This window comes from Etheostoma cragini, chromosome 13 (genome assembly GCF_013103735.1).
Source record: "Etheostoma cragini isolate CJK2018 chromosome 13, CSU_Ecrag_1.0, whole genome shotgun sequence".
In the NCBI taxonomy this organism is placed as follows: Eukaryota; Metazoa; Chordata; class Actinopteri; order Perciformes; family Percidae; genus Etheostoma; species Etheostoma cragini.
Genome location: NC_048419.1, coordinates 10,749,255 through 10,760,217, shown reverse-complemented (window position 1 = coordinate 10,760,217; position 10,963 = coordinate 10,749,255). Strand labels below are relative to the sequence as shown.

Below are 10,963 nucleotides of genomic sequence, written 5' to 3'. Positions count from 1 at the left end.
GCCATAAAGATCTTTGGTTGAAGAACTGATCTTCACATGCACACGAGTAAAACAAGAATGTCCAATTAGGTGATGAAGCAAAGACATTTTATTTGCCGTGTTGTGATTTAAAAAGGTTTGGTCAATTTAAAGAATGATTGGGGTAAAATAGGATTGAATGTATTGGAGGGGGGAATAAAAAAAATTGACCCTTGCTTTATTTATTTTATAGACAGTGATTCAGGCGTTTGACACAAATACGAGGAGCGACAAAGTAGGGTAAAGAAGTTGAGTGTGCCGGCTATGGATTAGCTGACCAGATTAAGAGATTACAGAAAATTAAATAAGTGTTGCAGGAATGCCAGAGGAGGAACACATTTGAACAGCTCAGTAGATGGCCACAAAAAGCAACAAAAAAAAGAGATGACTGTTGGAACATATCCTTCATTAAGAATAACCCTTCAGAAATAGACCAGATAATCACATTAGACCTGACTGCCTTTCTTTGTCAAGTATGTATCAGATAATGAGGTCCTATTGAGCCCAATGGGAGATATTTGCGAGAGAAACACATTGCTCTGAGAGAAATTAAGCGGTGGATTCGAGCCAGACCTTATTGTAAGTGAACAGACGCTTGTGTTCCACAATTGCTGTGATGACGACACCACAGGATCACATGCACATTGCATTGGTACCATTCTTGCCAAAGTAGTGTGCCTGATTTTAAAAGTGTGACTGTACAGATATCTCCAGCCAACATTTACAGGCATTATTACAATTGTGTGTGTCTTTACTGCACAATAAATGCACATTAAGTAAACAGCACCAAACTCAGGCCTACTCTATGCTTTTTCAACAAATTGGTTGTTCAAACTGGTTGTCTAGTTATCATGATGTCTTTGCCTTCAGACGTATTCATACAACAGTGGAAAATTCTACATGAAAACAACAAAGTTAATGAGAAAAATATTCTTTTATATGGGGATCAAGGGAGCAAATCTCCGGTTTTGTTAATTTCCTACATGACAAAAAAAAAAAAAAAAAAATACCAACTCACATTGTTCTAGACTCTAGTCACCATTCAAAGAATATGTAAACTATACATTTTCATATCCTGAATGAATATTTAAGAGGAAAATAACAGATATGAATGAAAGAACAAATAAAAATGTTCTGCATCCCCCAAAACTGTACATTAATTAATTCAAAGCACACTTCCAGTGTAAATCAATACAAAATATGATAATGACATCTATTTCTGATACATAGGAAAAAGATGCAATACACGCAAAAAAAAACTACAAATATTCTTGTTTAAATTAATTCAAAATTGAGACAAGAAAGTGGCTCTTGGTTTAAGTTTTAAAAATAATACACACAGGAGGTGGGGGGTGGGTGGGTGGGTGGTGTAATGTCATTGTACAGCAGGAGGATCATTTTTGCTGTTTTTCATTTGAAATTCAGATGGTTGGTTGGGAACCTGGGAGCTGGAGTTCTGTGTATCCACTAGCTGGCTGGGAGTTTGGGTTTTTGTCAAACTAAGGTGATGTTGTAATGTAAGTCCTCTGAAGCATATGACTGATGTCTCCTTTCCAGTGTTGTTGATATGAACATTCTTTGCAGCCTAAATTTGAAGCACATTTGTTTCATTTGCTGCTCTCAGGTCAAACAACCAGTGTGACTATCAAATTATCCAAAATAATCATCATTTAATGGAAATCTTGTTATCCGAAGAATGGACTCAGGCATTCATAATGTATGCCACTTAGTGAATATTGCACATTGCATGCAACTTCCCGACCTACCGAATGAAATGGGACCTGTGACGCACGCACACACACACACACACACACACACACACACACACACACACGCACACACACGCACACACACGCACACACACGCACACACGCACACACACACACAGGTTTTTGACCTCTGCTGTAACTTCTATTTTTTGGAGATGCCTATCTTACAGTGTGTTGTTAACGAAGCACACACTTGCTGTGTGTAAGGTTTAGTAGATTACAGTGTGGCCCCTCCTGGTGGTTAGGGGTTTAACATAACCCTATTTCACACTTAGCAGAAAGATGGAGCGGGACACAGGGGCCTCCTGCCCTCATAGCACACTAAAGACAACACACACATGCAAAATGGCTTCATCTCTGCATCCATCCATCAAGGTATATGCAAGTCTGTTGGATTAATCTTTTAAGTGCAACAAAATAGACGTACTGTTATAAGGTTATGATACTGTGTAAATACTGTAAATATACACATTTTGTATTGTAATTTGTGTATATTCATATATAGAGTAGTCTATATATAAGGAGGCAGCAGGAGGGGAGCAGCAATAAAGTGTTAATGTTGCTGATCCTTGCAAACTTTGAAAACACATGTTCACATTCTTTACATCCCCTAGTTTGTCATGCAGTATAAATAGACATCACCTCAAACTAATTTCCAGAAAAGAATTTGTCCCAAAGCTCACAGACAGAAATAATGACAGGATTACCACCCTTTTATTCTTGCCCCATATCAGCACATGACTGGACAAACAATTTACCCCAAACCTCTGGGGGTTGTAAACAAATCCTACAAAGGGTGTGAATACTGAGATTTGTTTCTGTGTATGTGCAATGTTGCAGAGAATGAAGAAAGGAGTTTTCAGGAGAGGAAAAGGGTCAACCTAGTTGATAGTGTTGATCCTCAGCTTGAAAGACACTCTTCCGGCAAACTTGTCTCTGTCACTTCCAATGGGAATGTTGTCGGCGTTGATCCTGCACTCGATGTTGACATCTTGATTGGTAGTAATGTTAAGGAACTGGACGGCAACCAAAGGCTGAGAGTAGTTCACCTGCAAAAAACAGATCCAAGGACATCTTTAAACACAGGAAGTGATGGATTCTGTCTGATACAACTTTAAAAAACTCTCTGGGGATACATAATAGCTGCTTGGGTTTTAGCAGCAACATAAACCAAATTAAGTAATATTTTGATTCTCTTACCTGAGCTTTCTTTCCATAGTAAGGGTAGTACATAAGGTTGAAAGTGCCATTTGGAGGGAAGTACAGCAACTCTCCAATTTTGTCAGAATCCTCTTTCTAAGGGGTTGAAACAATGTCATGAGTTACAGTTACTTCATATCACATCACTTCATATAAGTAGGAGAGGAGGTGAGCCTCATTAATCTCCTAAATCTAACTTCCCAACATGCTCACTATCCACTTTAGCAGTCTTTTAATGCAAAACACATAATCTTGATATAAATAGATCTACAATTTACACTACTTCTAAGCATTTTTCAACATAATCTAAAGTCTAAAAACACAGGTTTGGTCCTGTTCTTACCCACTGATCTTGGCCAATTTTGTATTTCTAAGAGTGAGGACATTTATGGAACACAAAGGGAAAAAAAGGAAAAACAGAGACGGAACATACACAGGTGGTGTGAGTGACAAAATGGCATGCAAGGATAGTTGAAACAGTACCAGCACAGACATGAAAAGGGAATGGAGATGAGCGATAGGTGGCATATTGAAGATGAGAGTGAGTTACAATAGCTAAGAATGGGCTGAAATCCACATTGTTATGTTAAGCCTTTCATTGTGGAAGACAGAAAGGGATTACCTTTGCACCACAGGTGACAAACGGAGCGTTTCCATCCTTACTTGGCAGCATCCCAATCACCTGGTGAGACAGAAAGACATCACATCTCCTTCACCATTCCCATTTCACTCGTATTTAAACACAGAGGAATAGAAAGTCATGTTTAAAATGTCTTTAAGCTCTGACAGATATAAAAGGCAAAGGAATACCAGATGACTGTAAATGTAAGCTTGATTCTGACTTTTCATTTTTTATTGAGATAATCTCTTCCTTATTCCTTATCTCAGTCCCTTCATGTCTCCTAGCAACACCATCCTATTTCCTTCCCTCTTTCTCTTTCATACCCGATTCAGCTTGATGATGATGCACGGCTTGCCGTCCCGGTATCCATAGTAACGGTCATCGATTCCAGCGCACAACCCTAACATGGTACGGTTGAACTGACAGGAGCGCTTGGGGTTGTTCTTGACATCGCCGCTGTCCTCCTGCAGGAAGTACTTGTCTGGGATGCACTCATTATTTTTCTCGGCCTGGATGGAGTTGTTGTAGGCTGCAGGGGGAGAATGGGGGGGAGGGGGGGGTTGTTTAGTTTATAAAGGTTTAACTAGGGTTAACTAAAACCCTGGTGTAAGGCAATCTCCCACCCGCCGACTGTAGAGGAATTATCTCTTATTAGGTAAAAAAAGAAAGAAAAAAAACATTCTTTCTAGATCGTTGGATAATCCACAGCAATAAGCTTTTTGAGTCACTGAACGAGAGGCCGAGAGGCAGACTTACGCGACAGGAACTTGTCCAGGGCTTGAGCGTACATGTCCCAGCTCTCAGTCTTCTCAGTGTTATAGACAATCTCATAGGTCTCGTCTGTTTTGGGTCTAATCACCATGCCTGTGAGTGACAGAGAGACAGCAGGAGGTTAACGACGGCCCGCCACCACCTGTAGCCTGTGGTCTCGCAGATTGTGTCATTACTGACTGCACCTGGTGTGGAGAGCCGGTCTTGCCAGGTTGGTTTGTGGTCGTCCAAGGTCTGCAGCATGACATACATGGTGAGTGTAAACAAGCCGGCCAGGAAAATGTAGAAAACTAAATAGAAGAGAAGAATAAGACCTGCAGACAAAGAGCCAAAAAAAGTAGTTAGTTCTAGTTTATTTGATCATAATATACATATAGTAAAATTAAAATAACAGATAAATAAGAACATGAGCACAATCTTCCAAAATTATTGTAAGTGATTCAAATAAGAAATTCCCGTGTTCACAAAGTAGTAGGAAGAAGTAAAAAATAAAAAATCTATTTCGATCCTTTCTAAAATATTAGTAAGAAATGGAGTATTATCGTAGATCAAATTATTCACTTCAATTGACCTCATAAATTCTGTTCATTGGATACATACTGTAGATCCTACTCAAAAACATTAGACATAAATGTGTCTAAATGAATATCTACCTCAATCTATTAGGCTAGTTAGCTATAGCTAACAGCTATCCGTCCTTGCAAAATTCAAGAAATCACGTTTGTTTTTCCTCAAACTCTTAGCTAATAGTATGATTTCATAAATGTTGCTTTAAACTTACTATACTTAATATATTTTTTATGTGATTCACACACTAATATATGTACATGCAAAGATTTATATTAGTATATGAAGCCGTGAGACAGTCTTCACTCCAATCAAACTTCCACATTTAAACATGTGAATTGGCCTTTGTAGTAACTAGCATACAGTATATTGTATATGAATAAAATGGCAATCTACAGAAAAAACATCATTTGAGAATACAATTACACATTTTGTCATTTCCACACACTAACTCCCCTGCCAACAACATCCCTTCCCTTGTGATCAGATCGGATCAAACTATTTTATGATGTTGAAAATTACACCATGTCAAACCGGAATATAATATTGCGTGTGTATACGCGCTGCTTGCTTGAAAAAGTCATGAGCTACCTAAGAACCCAGCCTTTTCTGTTTTTTATTATGCAATGACATTTTCACAAACATTTTCTTTTGCAATGACTCATACAACATGCATATGCACACTTCACAATCCACTTGTGCTGGTGTTCGTGCATTACAATGAAATGTTTTGATTTATGTGTGACGGCTACATTAGACTAACATCTGCAGCTTTAGGTAAGTGCATTTCATAATTACTGTAATGCACATTTTTAAGTATGAATAATCTTCCATCTAAGTAGATAATGGAATCAATTAATTTTTAATGAAATGCTGTGTTTTGTCTGTGTGATCACTTTCTCACCAAACTAGTTCATAGGAGACCAGTTAATCCTCATTAAACTAGAGGTGCTTCGTTCCATCTGCTCTCGCTTTCTCATTCACACACAAGCAACTGTCCTTTAGGTACTTGAAATACCATTAACTCCATAACGTGGTCTAAAATTAAGTTACTGTTTCCAATAACTGTTTTTTTTTCTTGCACCTATTAAACCAAGATTGAAAGGCTGGTCTCTGATCAATTTCATTATAGAGGTTCCCTGTCTTCAGAGGGGGAGAAGTGATGACAGCGGGGGATATAGGAGGAGGGAGAACAAGGACCCCCTGGAGACCAGGCCACGGGGTCAGGAGATTACAAGCCATAATAGACTAGGCCTATTTCATTAACAGTGTAAGAAGACCATAATGATAAGGTTACATTAGATAGAAAGTAGGGCTGCTACTAATCATTGGTTTTTCTATCAGTGCATTTTTCCTTCTGATTAATGGCTGTCAGAAAATAATGCCATCACAAATTCACAGACCTCAAAGGTGACATCTTTCGATTGCTTTTTTCTGTCCAATCAACAGTTTAAAACCATTACATTTGCATGCCATTGCTTTTGCTTGATGAAAGAATTAGACCTAATCAAAATGACTGTTTACTAATGTGCTAATGATTAATAAATGATTGGCTGACTTGTTTCAAACATTGTCTAAAACATATATTGACTCTCAAAGGAATACAATAATCATTTGTGACATTGTACCACTGTTACGGCTGGATTCTATTTAATGCACAGGGGTTAGATGAAAACCCGGCGATGTGTTGTTTCCTACTAGGAATGATCAAATACTTTTGAAGCAGCTGTTTGCTCCCACCTCAGGCATTCCTGTTGACATAGAGAGCAGGAAAACATAAATAGCCTTTTCTATGACACATCCCTTGTTTTAAGCATCAACACCTGAGGCCCGCGTTGTGTAGCAACTGAGTACCGTGACCCCAGTGCCTCTGCTGGATGGCCCCCAGCGTGGAGCTTACTCGCTCTGTCAGCGGGCGCTGCATCTGTCTCTCCACACAGCCAGGCTTACAGGAATCCATAACACATGACAAGGGGAATCTGCCCCACTGGGGGGCAATTACAGAGGGGTATCTCGAGGATTTAGAACTTGCGTGTGAGTTTTTTAATCCAAATGTTCCTTAAATTATTGAAATCCAAGGTGAAATGAATGAATGGTGAGCCTGCTTGATTATGGAAAAAAAACATATAATCCAGACTATTTTGCTCAATATTGAAATCACGATCACTTGGCACGATTACTCGTTGACTTCTGGAAAGATGTTGGAATTATTGAACTTAAACATTGGAAAATGTTAAATAAATCAACAGAAAAAAAACACATACAACTGTGACATTTGCCTAAATACTTTTTCTATTGAAATTTGATTGATTGAAATCATTCAGAACACAGGAGAAAATAAATTTATTTGCAAAACGTAATGAGATAAATAATCGCTTTTCTCTATTATCCTGTTTTGTGATCATTAGGCGCCAAAATTGTAATATGATTACATTTTAATTAATTGCACGGCCCTGATGAATGACTGAGCAAGATGACTGTGAGCATCCCATCTGTCGCACACAAGCTGAGTCATTAAAAATATATAGTCAGTCCTCCAGGCCTCGGGCCAAGCCAGAGGTACTACAGCAAGAGAGAGAGGGCCATCGGAGATAAGATGAGATAAAACAAAGTGTTTAAGTGTTTTGCTCTGTCATCTAGAGGAGATGTTGTGCGAACCGCAAATATGACACCACCCAGGGGAGACTGGATGTGCATGTGTGCATATGGGGGTCAGGTGTACAGCCAGGGTGGCTTTCCCCCTGGCAAAGATGGTGTTAGTTTCACAATCTGCCCTTTCAGTCCACGCTGATGATGGACAGTAGAGCATCTCTCTTTCACTCGGGCTTTGTTTGCAGACGGCAGTTGAAAGCAAAGAATAAAAGGCCAGGGAGGGATGGTTCAGCATTCTGTTCTTTCTTCAAAAATAATGGCAGGAGGTGTCCCTTTTCTTTCAGAATTAATTAGTAGGACATGCTGCTCAATTGCTTTGTGAATTAGTGATCAAACAGATCTCTAAATGAAATGCTCTGGAGAAAGAAGAAATAGCTATGTTCTTTTAATGTCAAACCATTTTTTTATCTTGTATACGGTCTGCGACCTTACACTAAAACAGGCATCATTGGTGTGTTTCCTATCGGTCCTTTAAGGCTCTTTTCCTATGTTACAGTAAGAGCTTTTTGTTGTTTTTGGATGTGGGAGGTGCAGAACACTTAATTAGTTCTATTTTTAAATAGAGATGGCTGTTTGACCATGTTTGCCTGGTGTCAGCAGGTGGCAATGTAACATCAAAACTGCAGACTGTTCTATTTTATCAAGGCGATTTCCATATCATTACAGTTCTTTACACAAAGCAGAACACACAAGCAAGTGTTCTGTGTTTCATCCTCAAAGACGCCTTTGATCTAATGCCTGGCACATACATTATACTGTATAATTTTGAATGAATTACGTGGTGGAAACTGTCTAAAAAACACTCAAAGCACATTGAAATAAGCACCAGACACTGTAGAGTTAAAGAAATTATTTATATTATTTCAAATTCAAAGACCCCAAATGTGATTGGCTGTCCGACCAAATTCAAATATCTCTGCCAAGAAGCCATGCTCTGCTCATGAGCTGGGGTACCCTAAACACATTTAGTGTTCCTCCTTGCATGTCCTACACACATGTTGAACATCTGTTTTCACTCAACATAAAGTGGGCCCCTTTAGTGGTATGCCAATGGACAAGATGAACAAATTATGACATTTCTTTTTCTTTTTTTTTACTTTACTTTCATAAAACAACATATTTGCCTTTTAAAGAGACATGCAACTGGGCTAGTGTGTTTTTTTTGCCTTTTTCTCCCTGCATGTTGAGATAAGTATAGAAAATAGATAGATCAGTCAAATAAGTAACAGTACGTACAGTGTATGCATCATTAGGAGAATGAAGAAATGCAAAGGTGGAATGCCAAGTTAAGCAGCCCTACAGTACATGTAGTGGCTGACTACAGAAATAGAATAATTAACAAGCCTTACAGAGCACAGCTTAAAAAGGCCACAAGACCCTAAAGCACCTGCGACACACTGAGCTGGATTAAGTCGTACACTGCGGAAGGATTCCTGCAAAAGAAGCTATCCAGTACAACGATTCCCCACTCTGCACTTATAGTAAAATATCCATTGATGAATCATTAACAACAGGATACCACTGCAAGAAAAAGCCTGATTCCAACCACAAACACAACTTCAGTGCCTTTGATATCATGTCCCCAGTGTAAAGTTCAAAATGTATCTGAATTCCTGAAAGTGGTTTACTTTGCTAGATCGTACCCATTGAACTCATACCTCCCCCATCAGCCACTGAAGTCATTAGATTAGGATTAAATCCCTCACTGATTTACACTCAATGGGAGGGGCCGAGTTGGAGGTGATACAAATAGCATTTGGCCCTGGCTTTACCCAGATTAAAACGCTCCAATGTCATTAGAACAGAGCCATATGCGCCCTATCATTTCATGAATCTTTGAAATAGTTGCTGGCTGGTTGGATGGTAGAAAGGAGGACAGTAGGTGGTAAAGCTCTTGTTTTACATGGAGGCTGGGATTGGATCTTCCTTCAAAATCTCTGTGGGGAAAAGCCTGAAAATGAATGACATCATGTTGAAGGCTCATTAAATAAAGCTGCAGGCTGTCCAACCTATTGGCTATTTCTACCTAATTCAGCAACCGATCTCCCTGGAAAAAGTCTTACCCGCAGCAGAATTCTCAAAGCTAACTAAGGCTCTCTCATTGCTTCCAAAGAGAGGAGCTGATGAGATGCACTTTGCAACAGAGTGGAACCTGTTTCATCAGTGCTGCAGTAATCTGGCTAATTCAAATGTGAAATAAGACCACATGCCTCCACCCTTACAGCTGAGCGCATTGCGCAGTGAAAGCAGTGTCCATAAATTAATAAATAAATAAAGAAACTAGGCAGGAGGATTTTTTTTTCTTTTTTCTTCCACCGGCTTCCACAGAAGTGGTGCCGCATTCAGATTTCAGCTGCAGACTGTAGTGGACAGCGACAGCCAACTCATTACCTGAACACTGAGAGAAAACAATCAAACAACTTCTATCAGGGTGAAATTGATATTGTGGTTACATATTGTTATTTCTGAAGGAGTCCTCTCTTGAAGCACCAAGTTACGCTTTATAAACGAGACAATGGCAGAGACCTGTTACAGAGCCGAGGGACCGGGTTTGCTGCATTGCTGTTGCTGGACAGTAGCCTACTTACCCCAGCTGCTAGCCGTCCTGCCCAGGAACTCCCTCGTCCTCGGGTTCCATATATATTCCTTCCACCCACTTTTTTCTCCATCCTTTGCCATTTTGTCATACAAGTTTGGACCCTGAAGTTCTAACAAACGCGCACTGATGCAATAAGCGCCGGGTTGAGACAATTAGCCAGACAGCAGAATGAGACCACCTATGGCAAGATAATTAAAGGTCTACTTAAACGCTTAGGCGGACAAATGAATGGAAATGAAAATAAAAACACTACTGGAGTCAACCTGGTAACAGACAGACGGATAGTAGCCTAATAGTTAGAGGTAACGATCCTACACTCCAGAAACAGACCTAGTATCTGCCCTCCCCCCCAGCTCTTGTATGCATGCCGCAGAGTTTTGATGAGTGGTGCAGAAATCTAGTGATACTGCGGTAAAGCACTCCCTCCGCCTCTCTCAACAAGCACCCTTCCCTCTCCATCGCCCCCAGCAGAGCTACTCCCGCCTCCTCCGCGCGCCTGGCCAATCACCTGCACCGCATCCTTCCTCCTCACAGGCCCAACGCGTGAAAGACACCCCGTAGAGCAAATCGGGTGTTGGCTGAAAGCATGCTTTTATTGGCTCTGAGGCCCCTATCATCGCGTCCCCAAAGAAAATCAACACTATCACCATCCACTGGGATATTCCTGAAGGACTCCAAAGTGGATGTACGTGGTTCTCAATGAGATTTTGGGAATTGTAGCCCCATTGTTTAATTACGTGTCCTGAATTTAGCATTTTATTCGAA

General features: G+C 39.9%; 1 protein-coding gene and 1 long non-coding RNA gene across 3 annotated transcripts; both read right to left on the bottom strand.

Annotated features, from left to right (window-relative positions):
- Positions 1-65: 65 nt before the first annotated feature.
- LOC117955136 lies at positions 66-1,846 on the bottom strand. The gene is made up of 2 exons (XR_004658968.1): positions 919-1,846; positions 66-852 (listed from the first exon to the last, which is right to left on the bottom strand). It is a non-coding gene; the product is annotated as an uncharacterized LOC117955136 (long non-coding RNA).
- Positions 1,847-2,479: 633 nt separating this feature from the next.
- Positions 2,480-10,613, bottom strand: atp1b2b (ATPase Na+/K+ transporting subunit beta 2b). 2 transcript variants are annotated; one of them, XM_034889347.1, is made up of 8 exons: positions 10,188-10,613; positions 4,566-4,694; positions 4,366-4,473; positions 3,933-4,138; positions 3,610-3,669; positions 3,331-3,357; positions 2,988-3,083; positions 2,480-2,836 (listed from the first exon to the last, which is right to left on the bottom strand). In XM_034889347.1, the coding sequence occupies exons 1-8, from the start codon at positions 10,276-10,278 to the stop codon at positions 2,669-2,671; spliced, it is 885 nt and encodes a 294-aa protein (XP_034745238.1). In that variant the 5' UTR covers positions 10,279-10,613; the 3' UTR covers positions 2,480-2,668. The 2 variants fall into 2 exon arrangements, with proteins under 2 accessions (XP_034745238.1, XP_034745239.1); XM_034889348.1 differs by lacking the exon at positions 3,331-3,357.
- Between the last annotated feature and the right edge of the window lie 350 nt (positions 10,614-10,963).

Bases quoted from the DNA above. Each gene is read 5' to 3' on its own strand.
- atp1b2b (XM_034889347.1), bottom strand. From the start codon at position 10,278: ATGGCAAAGGATGGAGAAAAAAGTGGGTGGAAGGAATATATATGGAAC. The intron at 4,474-4,565 runs GTGCAGTCAGTA...TGTCACTCACAG, and splicing joins AGACCGGCTCTCCACACCAG to GCATGGTGATTAGACCCAAA. The intron at 4,139-4,365 runs GTAAGTCTGCCT...CTCCCCCTGCAG, and splicing joins CCTGGACAAGTTCCTGTCGC to CCTACAACAACTCCATCCAG.